We start from the raw sequence: 19,568 nt of genomic DNA on the forward strand, positions 1-19,568 counted from the left end.
GGTCATGGTTACAACTTGGCTCCCAGAAAAGAGCACTGCTAAAAAACTTCTCATCTACCTTTTGTGACTGACTTAAAACTGTATAGTTCATCAGATGGCAGGTTGAAAGCACAGCTAGTTCATCAGATAAAGAGTTGAAAGCACAGCTGCAAATGATTACAAATTTCTCAGATGACCTGAGAATGTCATTTGGTCTTGATAAATGTGCAAAAGCAATGTTAAAAGCAGGAAAACTGCACCCCCAAGAAAACATCAATCTCAGATAAAAATGTGATATAAAGAAACTAGAGCAGAAGGAAGTGTATAAATATAGGGGAACTGATGCAGGATTGGCAACAAATCAAGAACAAATGTGAATAAAACCCAGTAAGAAATACTACAGAAGACTAAAACTAGTATTGAAATAAAGTCCAAACTATAAATCAATTTACTCTTCCTGCTCTAACTTACAATTTTGGTGTGACTTACTGGCCCCAAAAAGTACTGGATTAGTTCGACTGGAAAACAAGAAAAAAGTGCTTCACACATATCAAATGATGCATAGAAATAAGTGCATACCAAGATGATATATTCCTCACTCTGAAAGAAATATGGGCCTCCTTAAAACTGATTACATGAATAGATCTGCAGTTGTGGGACTTTATACATATCTGCTTGACCTCATCAGATCCAAACATAGTGAAAATTTTAAAACATGAGGAGAGGAAGTCCAAGATGACCTCTGCTTTGTTTAGTAGAAGCAATCCGGTGTCAAGTGGGAATGGAAATCAAAGTAGAAGTAGACAAAAATCAGATCGAAACTGAATGTACCAATAAAACAAAAGAAAGAATACAAGGAGAAGGATCAGATAAGAAGGAAATAAATGTGGAAAACCCATAAATACAGTGTAAAATATAGAGATGATCTGGAACAACGTTATTTTGTTTAGGAATTGATGCAGGGATGGTTAAGGAGAGGTGAGTTTAAACCAAAAGATGAAGGGTTAATAATGGCAGCCCTGGATAGTGGACTGTATATACATTGGTTTACAAAGTCCACTGAACATGTGGGAGAAATGAACAAATGCAGGTCCTATAAAAAAGAATTGGAGACAGTCTCTTATCTTGTTTCTGGGTGTGATACACTCATGACAGAGGGCCTGTACACTGAAAGGCACAATAATGTGGCAAGACTATTCCACTGGGGATTGTGCAAACACTACAATATGGAAGTAACTGAGAAGCATTCAAAGCATGTACCAGGAAACATTATAGACAATGACTAAGTATAATCGCATGGGATAGTACAGTTGTCTAAAATCTTACCATGACAGTAGATGTCCTTCTCTTCACTGTTGCAATATTCATAACCTAAGGGATCTCCTGCCAAGGATAGTCTAACGTCTGGCCGGTATACCAAAGGCTTTAGTACTTACAGGTGTTGTATATCACAAGTGTAGAGCATAAAAGTGAGGTACGAATGCACACACTCAGAACTGGAAAAGCCTCAGGAGGAACAGAATATTCCTATTAACAAGGAAAAGCACATGCATCCAGAAGGTGAAAAAGGGTAAGAGCCCCTTTGTCAGAAGGGCAAGAAACAAATAGGCTAGAGGGAGAGAACAAATACTGCAACAGTGACGAGGATGGCATCTACTGTTATGGTACAATTTTACACAACTGTACTTTGTCTTTCCATATCACTGCTGCAGTATTCATAACCTAAGGGAAAGAACAAAAGCTCAAGAGGAAGCCTAAGAGGAGGATGGTATGGAGGAGCCCTCCAGAAGGATAGCCCTGGCAAAGCCAGCGCTGGCCCTGGAAATAACATACAACTTGTAGTACTTACTAAGGTATAAACAGATGATCAAGTAGCAGCCTCAAGGATGGAACTGGTATCCAGCCCTTTGAAAAAAAAACACTAGAAGCCTTAGTAGAATGCGCCTTTAATAAAGAGAAAAGACATTAGCATAAAATGAATACCAAAAAAGGATACAAAAATTTACAAAGGGATTCCAAAGACCGCATCTGGGGCATTTCTACCTGGGCATCTGCTGAAAATGGGCTCTGTTCCAGTCACACTTTCCTGGAAAACAGATGCTAAATAAATAAAAAGAAATGGCCTTAGAAATCCAGGGAGAGATGGTTTGCTTAGAAACAGCCAAACCCAAAGATCTGAGATGAAAGGAAAAAAAAGCTGCTCAGATATGTGAATAACTTTAGTTTTTCCAAATAATATCTGAACTGTCTATGTTAATCCAAGGTGTGAAGTGCCTTCTCACTGGCAGACCAAGGTGAAAGCAAAAAGGAAGATGATTAGAATGTTTAAGGCCCAACTCAGTGACCATCTTGGCCATAAAAGACGGATTAGTACGGATATACTCTGTCTCTGAAAAACTACAAAAGGAGAAACAGCCATAAGAGCTTGAAGTTCAGACAGCTCTTGGCTGATGTGATGGCTAAAAGAAGAACAGTGTTCCAACTACAATGTTACAAGGAAAGAGCAGCAATACCAACTTGAGAACTTATTCAACCAACACGGACACCAGCTCCAAACAGATGAATACTTTTATTAACAGGTTTAGCACTTTCTTCCCCTGACAGGGACTTCCTCAGGACTGTTCTGGCCTCCTGCAGGACTTTAAGCATGTCTTCAGAAAAGAGGAGCCTAAAAGAGATCAAAACCCTACCACCGACAGTGTCAGGTGAAGAGTGGACCAGTGAATATAGATAACAGGCCCCTTATCTTGTGTTAGAAGATCCAACCAGTGAGGTAACTTGTGGTGATCGCCCCTGGTCAAGTCAGAAAGAAGGGGTGACCAATGCTGTTTGGGCCAAAAGGGAGTCACTAACAAGATTTTGGGAGAGTCCTGCCTGATCTTGTGCAAGACTAGTGGTAGCGGAGGAAGGGGAGTTAAGGCATACAGAAACAACCCCATCCAAAAAAAAGACAGGATGCCCACTTTCCAAGTCAGAAGACTTCAGACTCTGGAAAAGAATAAAGGAAGCTTTCTGTTCAGAGGGGAGGCAAAAAGATCTACCCGAGGAATACCTCATCGATGGATAATATCCAGAAATACATCTCTGTGAAGCATCCATTTGTGAGTTTGTGTGCTTGTGTGCTGAACCTGCTCAAGGAGTCTGCTACCAGACTGTGCTTTTAGGGAATGTAAACTACCTGAAAAAGAGACACTTGATACTGGATAGCTAGATCCCAGACTTGAAGAGCTAGTCTGCAAAGAAGATAGGACCCCTGCTTGCTGACACACCACATCACTGTGATATTGCCTGTGAAGACTTTGAAGGGCCCAAGATGAAAGAGGGAATGAAAGGTTTGCAGACCCCTCATCTTCTTTATGTTGAAGTGGTCTGACCAATGAGGAGGAACCCAGAGACCCTGAACCTTTAGGGGCAACAAGAGACACCCCACCTCCTGTCAGAAGCATCTATAGAGAGCTCCTGAGTAGGAACTGTAGCTTGAAAAGGAAGCCCTGGTTTGAGAGAACATTGATGAATCCACCACTGAAGCTTGATCTTCAGACAATGAGGAAAAGGTACCAGAAATTCCAGGGGGTGGCAGTGCTGAAACCACACTGATTTGAGGTACCACTGAAGTTTCCTCATAATCAGCCTAGTGAGAGGGAGCATGGGAATGTTGGAAGCCATGAACCCCAGGACCCTGAGAAATTCCCTGTCCGTGACAGATGCCAGAGAAAGAAAGGAGTGGAAAAAGGTTATTAAAGACAGAGTGTTGGGGGTAGGCAGAGATGCCAACATGGGAACTATCTGAAGTCTGCAGCCAAGGAAAATGTGACATTGGAAAGGCATCAGAACTGATTTCTTGATGTTTACTGTGAACCCAAAATTGGCCAATAGGCAAACAGTAAACATGAGATACTGAAGCAGACTGTTGGGGGAAGAAGTTGGAATAAGCAGATCATCAACATAGGGAAAAACCTGTATACCTTGAATCCTGCAGAAAGCAATGACAGGAGTCAGGAGTTTGGTGAATTCCCTCAGGGCATTAGAGAGGGGGCAAAGCAGAGAGCTGAAACGCAAGGAAGAGACACAGAAATGTAAATATTTCCTGAGGAAGGATGGGGATGAGAGGAGAACCATATATACCAGAAAGGTCTGGAGAAGAAGAGGAACAATGTCTGAAAGGATAACATCCAAAAGGAAGGAACCTTGAGTAAGGTGTTCAACAGGAAAAGATCCAGAATTGGTCTCCATGTACCCTCCTTTTGTGGGACCAAAACATTCAGGAATATAAACCCTTCCCTTCCTGAGTGGGAGACATGGCTTGAACGATGCACTGAGCCAAAACAGAGTGAAGAATCTCTGGGATACAAGACAAGAGTTTCCAAGTAGGTTGAGGAATTTCCAAAAAAGGAGGAAGGGACTTCCAAACCATGAAATATCCCTGACAGATAATGGACAGAACCCAAGAGTCTGAAGTGATTTTTTTACAAATTTGGAAAAGAAAGGGAAAGATAGAGGGAAAAGGGAACCTGGCTGAGGGAAGGAGGAAGCAAACCATCAAATATTAACAGGCTTGTCCTGAAAAGAAGGTTTCTGGGAGGCAGGGGTCTGAGTAGACTTAGGAGAAGTCAAATGCCTGGAAGCCTTCTTACCTTTGGGAGGATGGCAGAATTGACTACAGACAAATGCAGACTTGGAGGGATAGTTCCTCTGAAATTTAAGAATGGGAGTAACAAAAAAAAATATTTCAGTTCCTGAAAAGCTTTGCCCTCGTCTTGGAGGGACTTGTAAAGGTTATCATCATCATCAGAGCATCCAAAAAGAGCATCCAAAAGTTAGTCCTTAATGTCATCAGGCAAAGTCTGAAGATGAAGCCAGAAATAATGCCTCATAACAGAACCAAAGGCATCCACCCTGGAAGTGGCATCAGCCGCATCATAGCTGCATTTGCTTGAATGATGGGCAACTTGTGAAGTGGAGCTAAGCAGGGAAAGGGCTGAATCTTTCCCTTCAGAGTCAGGAAGGTCAGAAACCACCTTAGAAACCTGAGAGAGGACAGCCAAAACAGCCGGTTATATAGGTCTGGCAGTTAATGGCTCTATATGACAAAGTGGCAGCAGTGTAAACTTCCTGCCCAACCTTTCCTTGGCCATAGTATCCTTATTAGAAGGCAACAGCTTGGTGGAGAGCAGCAACTTGGAGAGTTTGTCAGAAGAGAATGACACTCAGTAGAGTCAGCAGAAGGGCATTTATAAAGAAATTTGCACTCTTCAGACACTGTATAGAACCTATCTGGCTTCTCGGGTACAAGAGGCTGACAGGAAGGGGCTACAGAAGCTGCTGAAAAGGTATCCAAAAGGGCAGCTAGAACAGGACGAACAGCAGATGGTTTAGGAGAGACTGTATGTAGGAGCTCATAATATCTTTTCTGAATATCAGAGACTTGAGAACAATCCCACTTATATAGTCCATAATATGGGCAACAGTGCCTCCAAAGGAAAGGTCTTCAAAGGGAGTATGGACGTAAGGAATCCCCCTCCTCCTAACAACCCTAGTCCAAGGGGGGAGGGATTTGGGAGGAATAAGCAAGGGATTCTTCCCCGGAGTCCAGATCCTCATCTGAGGAATCCAGTTCTCTAGTCATCTTGAGTGGAGTGGAAGACCAGGGAGGAGAAGAAACAGAGACCGCGTGAGGTGGCTTCAAGGCCATTAAAGCATTAAATAAACCCTAAGTGAAATCCTTCTATTCATTGGGGATCCTTCACAGCATTGCCTTCTGGTTCTTTTTCTGGGGGGATGTCCTCTCTAAACACTCTTGGAGGGTCGGATCCCTGACTTGATTCTATTATGGTAGTAGGAATCTCCTCCTTCACCTAAGATCTGTGGAATCCCCCTAGGTCCTTTGGATATAGTCAGCCAAGGTTCCCTCTCAACGTCAGGCACAAATATGACTCTCATTGTACATGTGGGTGTGAATGACCTGAGATGTACCTCCCTGGACTACATGAAAAGAGACATGGAGGAGCTCTCGGATTACGTATCCCAGGCAGGTATGACCCTAGCCCTGAGCAGCATCCTACCATCACCCAGAATGATGCCACAGTACAAGCAGAAAATGATTGATTTCAACAACTGGCTTAGTTTCTGGTGTCATTCTAAGGGGATCCAGTATCTGTCTGCCTGGGATAACATGATGGACAAACCTCAATGCTTTGCTACAGATGACCTGCATCTGTCACCCCTGGGCTTCCAGATACTGGCCAAGGCTCTTGCCACCCCCCTACAGTGCCTTTTTTAGGCGGTGTTCCAAAGACCAAACAAATGCAATCTGAGGGTCATGCTGCTCAACGCTAGAAGTCTAATTCTCAAAATGAACTCACTTAAAGCACTCAGAGTGGAGAACATCAACATTTGTGCTGTAACAGACACCTGTTTCAAGGCAGCAGAAAGAACCCCTGCACTACCAGGCTACAACTCATTCCACACCTTTCAGCCCCAGAACTTGGACCAAAGCTCCAAAGGCGGTGGTGTTTCCATACTCATAACAGATGCGGATACCTCCAGACTGGTAGCCCAACATAATGCATCAGAGACACTTCAGGTGCAGCTAACATTGGGTAAGACAGCGATTCAGGTTATAGCCTGTTACAGGTCCCCAACCATGTTCCAAGACTCACACTCCACATTCCTAAGCACCCTGGAGAATATTAGGATCTAACCTAACACTCTCATACTGGGCAACTTCAACTATCCCTCCATTAACTGGGAAAACTACTCATCACTTGCCCACTGTTTCCTGGAATTCATTAATTTCAAAGCCCTGGACCAGCTCATTCTTACCCCCACTAGAGGTAGCAACATCCTTGACCTAGTCATTACTAACATGGGTGACCATTGCTCTACACCAATAGTCAACTCCTCCCTGATTAGATCCAACCACAAACTAATCACCTTGGAAATCCATCCACACCCCCCCCCCACAAAGGTAGCCACCATGAAAAAAGTACAGTTTTGTACCTACCATAAATGTAGATGTTCGAAGATCCACATTGCTGCAGTCATAACCTGTGGGTAGTCCGCTGTCCTCGGTCGGCCCAAATACCAAAGTATTAGGCTGGCGTCGGTCATGGGCGCTCAAATCTGACGTCAGTGCGCCATGGTATTAAAGCGCATGACCGACGTCATATCCTCAGTCTTTTCTTGCCCCAGATGTCAGAAGGCCCTAAAAAGAAAGGCCACAGCCAAAAATAGAAAAACCTCCAAAAGCCATGTACAAATAACAACCACAACCCCCACCATACAACCAATTCAAACTACAGAGGGGAAGGAGGGAGGGTAAATTGGACTGCAGCAATGTGGATCTTCGAACATCTACATTTATGGTAGGTACAAAACTGTACTATGTTCTTCATCTCACATTGCTGCAGTCATAACCTGTAGGTAGAATCCCAAAGCAAAGGTAAAGGGAGGTTGGCAAAATCATAAAGCATTGGGAGCTGCCAAAATGCCCTGTAGGACTGCAGTGGCAAAACCAGCCCTAGATTTGGAATAAAGAGGAAGATGGTAATGTTTAGAAAAAGTGTGCACTGAACTCCAAGTAGCTGCTTCCAAAATATCTTTAGTAGCTACCCCCCTTAAGAAAGCAGTAGAAGTGGCAGTAGCCCTAGTGGAATGAGGTCTGATTCCAGCCGGAATCTCCTTACCATGATGAGAATAACAAAAAGCAATACAATGGCCAATCCACTTAGAAATAGTTTGTTTTGAAACAGGTTTCCCCTGAGAGCCCAAAGCAAAAGAAACAAACAACTGTTGAGACTGTCTGAACCCTTTAGTCTTGCTCAAATAATAACGCAACTGCCTGTGAATATCCAAAGTGTGCAAAATTTTCTCCCCTTTATTTTGGGGATCTGCATAAAAAGTAGGCAAATGAATAGATTGGTTCAAGGCCACATTTGAAACCACTTTAGGCATAAAAGTAAGGTTAGTACGCAGAGATACCCTATCCTTATGAAAAATTAGAAAAGGTTCAACTGCCATTAGAGCCTGTAATTCAGATACCCTTCTAGCAGACGTAATGGCCAACAAAAAAGCAGTCTTCCAAGACATAAACTTTAACTCAGACGTAGCTGCAGGTTCAAAAGGAGGTAAAGTAAGTTTTTCCAACACAAAATTGAGATCCCAGGAAGGAGTAGGAGCTCTACGCGGGGGTCTTATGTTCTTTGCCCCTCTAAGGAACTGCTTAAACAAAGGATGAGAGAATAATGGTGGGTCACAGTCATAGTGAGCAGAAATGGCTGCAGCATGAACTTTTACAGAGGAGAAAGACAAACCCTTGTCTAATAATTCTGTAAGATATTGAAGAGAAACACTCAAATCAGGCCTGGAAACATCAAAGCTTTTTGCTTTGCTCCAAATAAAAAATCTCCTCCATTTATCAGCATAAACTTTCCTTGTACTAGGCCTTCTGGCCTCCAAAATAACTTTCAAAACTTGTTGAGGAAGCTGTGAACCTCCAGGTTCTAGAACAGAATATGCCAGGCTGTTAGATGCAGGGACTGAATCCTGACATTGAGGAAATGATTGCCCGCCTGAGACAAAAGGTGTGGAATTGAAGGCAAAGGCCAAGGAGGCTCCCGTACTAAACTCCTCAGCAGAGGGTACCAGTGCTGTCGAGGCCAATCCGGAGCTATCAGAATCATGGAGGTCTTGTCTTGTCTGACCTTCAAGAGTACCTTGGGAAGGAGAGGCAGAGGAGGAAATGCATAGACGTGAAGATTGCTCCAACTGAATGATAGAGCATCCACTTTCCAAGCTGTGGGATGAAACATCTTTGTGCAAAACTTTGGCAACTGGAAATTCAGTGGAGAAGTGAACAGATCTATGTCTGGAGTCCCCCATATCACTGTCAACTGTCGAAATACATGAGGATCCAACTTCCACTCGTGCGGATCCACTATCTGTCTGCTCAAAACATCTGCTAAGGAGTTCTGTGCTCCTGGCAGAAACCTTGCCTGAAGAGTGAGGTGCAAACTGAGAGCAGTCTCCCACAAAATCATAGCTTGCCTGCAAAGAGGGTACGAATGGGTTCCCCCTTGCTTGTTGATGTACCACATGACAGTTGTGTTGTCTGTTTGAATCAACACTTGTCCCGGGTGAAGTAAATCCTTGAAAGCCATCAATGCAAATTGGACTGCTAACATCTCCTTCAAGTTGATATGTAAATGTTGAAGTCTGGCAGGCTACGTGTCTTGAACCCATTTTCCATTGAGGTGTGCTCCCCAAGCCTTGTCCGAGGCATCTGTCGTTAAGATCTGACTCGCCTCTGGTCGGGTCACAGAGAGTCCCTTGTTTAGGTGACATTCCTGAGCCCACCACAAAAATTCCTTTTGGATGCAAGGTATTATTTGAATGACAGTGTCCAGATCGTGGCAGTGCTGTGTCCATACATTTTTGAGATACCATTGTAGCTTCCTCATATGCAGTTTGGCATTGGGAAGCACCAGAATACAAGATGCCATGAACCCCAAGGCTTGAAGGACTGTCCTTGCAGTCAGCCTGGACCGGAGAGACAATTGGTGGAAGTAAAGTGTAAGGTTCCTTTGCTTGTCCGGGGTCAAAAAAGCCATCTGGGAAGCTGTATTCAGTCTCACACCCAGAAAGCACATTTCCTGAGAGGGTACTAGACTGGACTTTGTTTCGTTCACAGAATACCCTAGGCACCTTAACACTGCCATAACATACTGTAGATGGTGAAGAAGCTTGTGCTTGTCTTGAGCAAGAATCAGGCAATCGTCCAAATAAGGATAAATTTGTATTCCTCTTAGCCTGAAGAAGGCTATCACCGGAGCCAGAACCTTTGTGAACACCCTGGGCGCAGTAGATAAGCCAAAGGGCAATGCAGAGAACTGATAATGTAAAGTCCCAGCCCGAAAACGCAGGAATCTCCTGCAACTGGGCCTGATAGGAACATGAAGATAAGCCTCTTTGAGATCCAGAGTTACCATCCAATGATCTTTGCCCAACAGAGGCAGAAGTTGTTGCAAAGTCAACATTTTGAATTTTGGGATGTCCAGGTATGTGTTGAGGATAGATAAATCCAAAATCGGCCTCCAAGTGTTTCCTTTCTTTGGTACAAGAAACAGGCGAGAATAAAATCCTAGGCCTACTTCTGACAGAGGAACCTGCTGTATAGCCCCCATTTGAAGAAGTAAAGAAATCTGTTTGTGAGCCTCTACCCTTTGCTGAGGAGGAACGTCTGGCATGCCTTTGAAAGGAGGCAATGTGTGGAAATAAAACTTGTAGCCTCGGTCTACTATGTCCAACACCCATTTGTCCTGGGTGACTAAAAGCCAGTTTTGCTTGTAGAGTGCCAACTTTCCTCCCAAAGGAGCTGCCAGACAGGAAGGATCTGGCAGCTGAAGATGCAGGTCATTGGGCCTGTTTACGAAAGGACTGGCCCCTGCCTTCACCTGTAGATTGTGCAGGGGAACTCCACGTTCTAGGCCTGAAAGAACCCTGAGCTCTGCTCCTACCACGTCTAGATCTGCCCCTAGACTGTAAATCAGAAGAAGGGTAAGCCCATCCCTTAGTAGGCCAATTCCTGCTAAACTTAGGGGGCTGCACCTGCAAAAAATCTTTAACAGTCTGCATAGACTTAGCCTTGTCTTCCATTTTCTTTAAGACAGACTCCACAGGAGAACCAAACAAAACTTCAGACTGTAAAGGAGCATCCAAAATTCTAGCTTTAACATGCTCTGACAAATTCTGATCCTTAAGCCAGGCGTGCCTGCGAATAACTGATCCAGTGGCAGCCACCCTGGAAGAAGCCTGTAAAGCATCGAAACCACACTGCAAAGAATGCTTACCAACCTGATCAGAGATCAGAGGCATGAACCAAATCCTGTAATTCCTTACACTCTATGCCCTCTGCCAAAGCATCCACCTTAGATTTTAACTGAGTAAGGAGAAAATTCTGGTACTTCAACATATGAAACTGGCAATTCAAAGCCCTCATTGCTAAAGTGGAAGAGGTATACACTTTCTTACCCCACCTATCCAAAGCTCTAGAATCTTTATCCAGAGGAACTGGATTCTTTACAACAGAAGCCCTGACACCCTTAGGTCCCTGGCTAATAGTTTCTGGGTCAGCCCTTGGGCTCTTATACAAATATTTATGAGCCTCAGGCACTCTGTAATACCTATCAGGCTTTACTGGCGCAGGAGGCAAAGAGTCTGGATTAAGGGAAGCCTCAGAGAAAACGTCCTGAACAACATCCAAAACAGGAGGTATAGCAAAGGGCTGATGTTGTGGTAAAAACAAAAATTCCCTAAGCCTCTTTTGGGAATCTGAGAAATCCTGACCTTCCCATTTAAAATGCTCCCTCATAGAATGCAGGGTTTCTGAAAAAGAAAAATCCTCTGGAGGAGAAGCAGAAGGACTGGAATCCTCTGCGTCTGAATCAGAATAAGGAGGAAAATCCTGAATGTCTTCAGCCGAAGACTGAATAATCTGAAGCCTGCTCCAAACTTTCCACCTCTGGCTCCACCCTAGGCCTCTTATCTGGAGGGGGCATAGAACCCCTGATTAGGGAAATTAAATCTTCTGCCATTTTAAGCATGTGTTTTTTAGGCAGATAACCTGCAGAACTAGGACTGACACCTGTGGAAGACAAACCAGGCCTGACCTTGGAAGGTACCTTAGAGACAGAAGGAGAAGGCCTAACCACCTTAGGCAAAGAAGGGAGTAAAGCAACCTGAGAGGCCCCCTCAGCCTGACTTGACTCCTGAGAGGCCACATCTTGCAAAACTAACGTCTCCCCCTGAGACTCAGCTGAAACCTTGGTTGGATCTACAGATTCCACTGTAGTTTCTAAAGAACCGGCGTCCGGAACGGACGACTCATCTTGCTTGGACCTTAACGATTTTTCTTTGCGCTTCTTAGCGGTAGCGGGCGTCGAAGGATCCGACGGCATATTGTAATTACACCGCTTACCGAAGACAAGCCTAGCACAATCTAACCTATGTTTAATGGTGCGCTTATTAAATCTAGCACAAAAGCGACACCCGACTACGTCGTGCTCAGGCCCCAAACAAGGAATACAGAGAGAGTGGTAATCCCTATGCGGTATCTGTTTCCCACAAGAAATACAATTATTCACTTTTTCTGACATCCGGAATTAACTGAGGCAAGAAAAAACAAAAATACTCCCCAACGGGGTACTTAGCCCAACTTAGTTTCGGTCTGAAACTCAGAATACGAAAATTTCAGAACACCGAACGGCACTTGCAAACGCTGCTTCTGCTTCGGACCATGCGGCAAAAAAGACTGAGGATATGACGTCAGTCATGCGCTTTAATACCATGGCGCACTGACGTCAGATTTGAGCACCCATGACCGACGCCAGCCTAATACTTTGGTATTCGGGCCGACCGAGGACAGTGGACTACCCACAGGTTATGACTGCAGCAATGTGAGATGAAGAACATCTTCTCCAAAGCTAACTTTGGGCTCCTAAAACAGAGGTGGCTAACTTCACGGCACCCATGCAAATGGAGAATATTTGCATGACCGACGAATCATACACCAATGCACTGTACGAAACATGTACAAAAATGTATGGCTCTCACCATACCCAATAGAACCAAGATGCTCTCCTCCAAAAAAAGGAAGCCAATCTGGTGGTCCCCTGCCAAAAATAAACTCTACAACAGAAGGAGGAAACTGATGCAGAATAAAGGTGAAGTCCCAAGACTGGAAAAACTCCCTTTTCAGCCTCAGCAAAAAGTTGAGATCCCTCATCAAATCCTCTAAAGCTAGCTATGAAAACAGAATTGCAGCAGATAGTAAAGACAACCACAAGGCTTTCTATAGTTATGTAAAGGATCTCCACTGTAATACCCAAATTTGCTCTGAGCTACTGCACAATGGTACCTCCTATACTGAGCCAACAGATATTGCCAATATACTGGCCGACAGATTCAGTGCCAACTCCCACCCCTCCAAAGCACCAACCACAATACCAGAAGATTGTCAGGCACCCAGTATTACTGCTGCACAGGTTAAAACAGCACTGTCCAAGGCCAAGAATACAGCTTCTATGAGAGCTGACACTATTCTTGGCTGTGTTCTACATGAACTACAGAGCGAACTGGCACCTCACCTGTGTGCCCTGTTCAATCACATCCTCACCTCAGGCTTTGTCCCTACCAAATGGTGCACTGCTATAGTCATCCCTCTCCATAATGGAGGAGCAACTACAGACCCTGGGAACTATCACCTCATTAGCTTTACAAGTCTGATATGCAAAGCTATGGAATGCATCATCATGGACCTAATAAACAAGGATATAAGAAATCTCCAAACTCTGGAACCCACACAGTTTGGTTTTGTGAAGGGTAGATCATGCCTGCTCAACTTGGTCAACTTCATTGAGTCAGTCACCAGAGCTGTGGATGAAGGCAAGATGGTTCATACAGCCTATCTTGATCTGGCCAAGGCCTTTGATACCATTCCCTACTCAAGAATCATAGAAAAACTCAATTAAGCTACGCATCAACCCCTATATCACTAGGTGGGTTGCAAACTGGCTCACAGATAGAATCCACAGTGTGAAAGTAGCGGACTTCAAGTCAGACTGCCGAACAGTCACAAGTGGAGTACCACAGGTTTTGGTCCTGTGTCCTCTCCTGTTTGGTATCTACTTCTCTGAAGTCCAGGCCAACACGAAGGGACTCTGGCTGAAAAAGTTCACAGACGATTGCATGCTGGGAGCTGTTATTAACTCCCCAAGTGATGCTGACATCCTACGGAAAAAGCCTCACTGAGACCAACAACTGGTGTCACAACCATGGCCTTAAGCTCAATGTTAAAAAAATGTGTTGTCATACCCTTTGGGAAAAACCCGGTTCCTATGAATTACCACATCAATGGTAGTCCACTGAACAGAGAAGGCATTATAAGAGATCTAAGAACACAGGTTGACAGCAACCTCTCTTTTGATCACCACATTGCCACTGTGGTCAGAAAGTCCTTCTATGTGGCACATCTTATTACTAAGGGTTTTTCAACCAGGAAGAAAGACGTCATTATCTCGCTCTACTCTTCCCTCATTAGACCAATCATCGAGTACAATGCCCCATTTGGTATGTACCTCACTAGACACCTGCAACAACTGGAGAGGCTGCAAAAGTACCTCACAAGGAGGATCCTAAGCCTTAAACACTTGCCCTATATGGACAGACTCAAAAAACTCTCAACTATTCTCCGTCTCATATCGCCTACTTAGAGGCGATCTCTGATTGACTTACAAAGCCATGTCTGACCCGGCTTGGTTAGAAATGCTACATCTAAAGAAATCCCAATCCCTCAACACCACATTCTCCATCAACAGAATGTGCTGTAGGGACAGGTTCATAACCCAGAGACTGCCCATGCTATGGAACAGACTTTCCCATACATGTGAAACAGAAAACCTCACTGGCGCTTTTCAAGAGAAACCTTGATGAGTGGATGGGAAATAAAAAAAATTCACCCCAGGGATCACTCCAGTGGCTCTACTCGACAGAGGCAGTGGGAACTAAGGTCAGGTGGCACAATGCCAGGGTAATCCTATGGGCTAGGCTTGTAAACGTTCCAGGGCCATTAGCCTAGTACACACCTATGAACCTATGTCAGCATGATCATCCTCCTCTGCCAATAATCAGTGCCTACCACAAATTTAACATTGTCTTTTTACCTACTCTAGTGCTACTGCAGCCCTCCTTCCAATCAGTATTACTCTCCCTTTCCCTTTGTCCCTGGAACTCTGCTGGATGTCCATCTGGAAATTCTTTCTTTGCCAAACTCATACGTTCATTTCACCCTAACGTAGACTGTAGCATTATTTGCAACTTGCATGTCTGAACCTAACTCAGTACTCTTTCCTTTGGGGCTATACCTGCAAGGCCATTTACATTCTAAGTTAATATTGACAAAGCAGCCATTCTGATAAAAAGATATCGCTTCCGCATATTATACAAGACAGACCTTTTGAATATACTTTTCTTGAAGATATGATTCAACCTTGCAACTTACATACACACACTAGTGACTGACAAGCCAGTTTTGTTTATGTGGTTTCTTCTCAGATCTATTTAAACCTATGTCATATTTTCCACAGTTTTTGCTTCAATAAAAACACTCTAGGAACAAGAGAAACTAAATACATTTTCAAAACTCCACAGTCCCCTTTAACTAACCACATACATACAAAACTATACCCACTTTCCAAATAGGAAGTTTATCCCTCCAAAAATAAGCAGTTGCCTCAAACAGAGCTGCATTCATAGACATTGCCTATTCTAAAGTAAGGTTTGCCCTTACTAAGAAAAATGTTAGGGCCTGTTACCACTTACACAGATTGCTATCTGACCAGACTTTCTATTTTCCTCACAGATGGGAAATAACTTGCATATATTTAGTAAAGTTTAAAGTTTACATTTCAGATCCTGCTGTTGAGGAAGTAGTAGTTATCAGACAAACATCAAATAACTAAATGCAGTAAAAAATGATGGGGGTAGGTGTACAACATAGAGTGCTGAAGCTAATACCATCAAATCAGCTACAATGTCATCATGCATCAGGAAACAAAATCAAAAATTATGTCAGATAATGCACCAGATCTACTCTCTGAATGTAATAAGAAACTGGATTAAAAAGCATTTTCAAAAATATTAGCCATCCATTTTAGCTTCTACTCTATTTTAGTCAGAGTCACTGGGTACAAAAGTATTACACAATCAAATAATCTTAAATAAACTGAAAGAGTGTCTCTGGTAGGGAAAGTTACAAATGCTATTAAAATAACTTCCCATGAATCTCTACTAGAACAATTTATCCCTGTTTATTAGAAGCAAAAATGTAGTCACAAAAAATCAACTCATTTGACTCAAGGTATGGTATCAGGTGATGGAAGATGTGCAATTTGGGAGTGGTGTGGAATGGAATTTGGGTATGATTACCTGAATCCATCTGTTTTTCATGAGAGTTATCCATTCAGACAGATGGAAGGACAAATGACCCAACTGTCTACACTGGGATGGCCATGCAAGCCCAGGAGGAGTCTGCTGCTGCTACACTCCTCCCCCTCCCAAATATGAAAAGCAAATTCCCTGATTTGGCTGTAAATTCCTTCCTTGGGGGGGCATTAATTTTGGAAATTACAATAACCCTGTCCCCTCCCATGCAATTCTTTCTTTATGATGCTGTTGGCTGCATCTATACCAAAAATGACATGGGCTCTTCTGTATCCTCAGAAAGATACACCAAGTATTCTTTAAACTGACACCAGCTGCTGTGAGAGTTGTTCCTTCACTCATCATCCTTAAGTCTCTCTCTGACTTTAATATCAAACAATATGATACTCTGAACAATGAAATAAGAGATGCATGAGAAATTCTAGGCAAATCAGTCAAGCACAACTAGGCATAGTGGCATGCAGCAACACTGATGCCCACTACCCTTCTTGCACCACCTTGAGTTATGCACTAGGTACATGCTGCGATCAGAAAGATTTGGCAATGCTGCTGTGTGAGAAAAGGGTTTTGGTTCCAGCTGATGTTTGGCAAGCTTTTCCATCTTCTTGGTCATCTCATCTGCAAGCTCATGCTGGAAACACAACATATGTGGAAGGTAATTATATGTCCTGACAGAATTATATTATACATATATCCATTTTTCAAAGTGGTCTAGTACCTTAGCCTTCTTTTCTGAGGGATGAAACTCTTGGTTTTGAAGCAAGCAAGCCTTTTGAGGACTGCTGTAGTTTTGACAGCCTTAGTGATGGGAGTCTGTACCCAAATTTTACAATCCTTAGGAGGCCAGAGGATCCTATTTGGCCTCTTAAGAAGAACTCCCACAACACTAGGTTCTCTCTAAGCTTCCAAATTACAATGAAAATCTTGTCTGCAGAGGCAACCACCCAGAAGCTAAGCAGGGAGATCATAAAGCTTCCTGCAAGACCTTTTCCTAAAATGAGAGGGACTGTGGGCCACTAACTTGTGCAACATTTTCAGTAATTTTTGTGACCTGTGGCTCTGTTATTAGTGCCTGGCATGGAAGACTCCAAAGGGAAGTAAATGAGCAACTTCTTCAAGAATGCTTCTTTTTCTCCAAGGTGGGGAAGGCTCCAAGGAAGAGGAAGAAGTGAAGGCATTACTGGATTCCCTAAAGTGGTCTCACCAATGGCTTTCTGAACGCCTTGATGGCAAGAAGACACAAAGGTGTATGTAGGAAAAAGAATGTCCCAGATGAGGACAGGGGTGTAGCTGATGGAAGCCTTTGTACAGTTCTTTGCAATATCAGCTGACATCAATAACCCACAGAGTTCCAAGGAAATAGACTGGATGACTCGACTGTGTACCAATTGCAATGACAACCTAATCATCATAGGCACCATTCAAATGATACCAAACATTGACATCAAGAGATTGGCTCTGATACCCTTCAGATGGACAATAGATTGACCCGGATACCGTTCAGATGGAAGGTTTGAAGGAGGAGGAATCACATAGCTGAAACAGAGCCAAAGACATTGGAACAGACATTCTGTGTGACTCTCTGAGCTCAACACCAAAAAGCAAAAAGGCAGTCTGTGCCATCAGAAGTAGCACCAACACTTGACATTGATGGCAGTAGGAATGTGGAAGGTACTGACAGTGATGATCATGATACCAAGGTTATGACCAGCCAAGTTTCAGGAATCTGTGACAGCTCCAGCAGGTTGCTTACTGGCCTCATCAGAATCAGAGCAACAATGGGGGGCAGTGAGGAGATAATGGAAAAGTGGGCAAAAATTAAGAGCCCTTATCCACCCTGAAACTAGAGGGGGGAAAGTAAGAGATCCATGCCAATATCTGTCTATAAGGCAGCTTTCATAATTTTCCCATAATCAATTCTATTACAGCAGAATGACTACAGTGAGAAGAGAAGAGAAGGATCTAAATGACCTAGCAGATGGAGATCTAGAAAGAGCAAACCTACCTAACTCCATGTTCCAAAGTGAGAAAATTCTGTCCTACCTGCAAAATGTAAAGAATGACTTTCAGTCGCACTGACCAGTTTGTCACATCAGACCTATTTTACAACTCATCACTATCATGTCTCCTCCTATAAATATCATGGAATGTTCACTAGCACTCTTAATATTTGTTACAGCTACAGAACTCTGATCAGTCACAGCTAGATTATATAATTGCAGGGTTATATAATGTAAATATATGTAACATTTTGTGAATATGACACTGCAGATATTATGCTTTGTTTTGCAGCATTAATACTCTTGAACATGCTATTGGCATCACCTCTTTCTAAATATAAGCAACTGATCACATAATTGTTCTTGATAATTTTTTCATGTGTTTAATGCTGCTCTGCAGCTTTTCTGCAATATGTCATGCACAGAACTTGAAAAAGAAAAAAAAAGAAAGAAAACTCCAGGCATGTATAACTGCACTGCTAGAATATTTATATTTACTTCAATTGCACTTCAAGGGACAGAAGAACTCCTAACAGCACTAAAATCCTACAGTACAAGCAGATACATGATCCGAGGCAGGATTCAGGACTGCTCCATCAGAGACTATCAATATGAAAAGCAGTAGTAAACAGGAAGGATTCTGAAACAGAAACCACTTTAATAAATCAGGAAGATTACTGTAATAAAAAACAAGTAATCTCCTTTGATTTTCGACTGGAAACAGACTGCCTGCCTTGCTTGGATTACTTTCAAATACTTAGTAATGCTGTAGAATTATATATTTTCTATTATTACTTTTTGACTTGACGAGTTTACATTCGCTACTTCTACTACGATTGTCTGATCTGATTAATATACAGTGATTAACTAGAAATATATGGACTGAAAATCTTCCACACAGAGAAGTTTCTTACACTGTTTTGAAGATTACTGTAATCATACAATAATGGAAAGTGACTGTACTATGAAAGCAAAACCTTCATTTACTTAAATTCTGGATCTGAGTATATTAACAAGCCAGTTTAACAAATAAAACCTGTGTCTGAACTTACTACTTTAGGTTTGAAAGGGGGATCCACCTCCTTCCTCTCTAGTGCAACCCAGTTGATGGTCTTGAAGAATGGGTGAAGTTTGATGTTTCCAGTAACACCCAATCTCTTTGTTGGCTCTCTCTCAAAAAGCTGGAAAATTAATAAGAGTGCATTTGAAAATATATCCAGGCATTAACAAAAATATACAAAACAAGGCAATAAGAGATTAAAAAGGTCCTAGGTAGGTAAACATGCATTACGAGACACTTGTTTCTAATATCTGCCACTTTATACCACTATTTCATAAGCATCAGATATGCAGATTAGGCAAAGGAAGAAGAATCTAACAGAAAATGAGATTACAGCATACAATACTTGTTAACATTAAATCAGATGGATACAATATTCAAAACTTAATCAGATGTAAAAGGTTGAAGACTCCAGCAAGCAACTTAGACTACGGCTTATATCCTTGTTAGAAAAACTCCAAAAGCAGCTATTATACTCAAGAACTTAAAAGTAAATTTTCATATTTAAAATAACTAGACTACTTTTTTTGTAA

At 42.7% G+C, this 19,568-nt stretch overlaps 1 protein-coding gene across 5 annotated transcripts in view; it reads right to left on the reverse strand.

The window, feature by feature from the left end:
* The window catches only part of PRKCD (protein kinase C delta), a 2,080,121-nt gene that overhangs the window by 73,815 nt on the left and 1,986,738 nt on the right, over positions 1 to 19,568 (reverse strand). For all 5 annotated transcript variants that reach the window (XM_044078172.1, XM_044078174.1, XM_044078171.1 and 2 more), the window contains one exon: positions 19,028 to 19,156. In XM_044078172.1, the coding sequence (XP_043934107.1) occupies positions 19,028 to 19,156 (129 nt within the window). The remainder of the gene's footprint in view (positions 1 to 19,027; positions 19,157 to 19,568) is intronic.

Source organism: Protopterus annectens, chromosome 7.part0 (assembly GCF_019279795.1).
Source record: "Protopterus annectens isolate FY-2018-M chromosome 7.part0, PAN1.0, whole genome shotgun sequence".
NCBI classification, from domain to species: Eukaryota; Metazoa; Chordata; order Ceratodontiformes; family Protopteridae; genus Protopterus; species Protopterus annectens.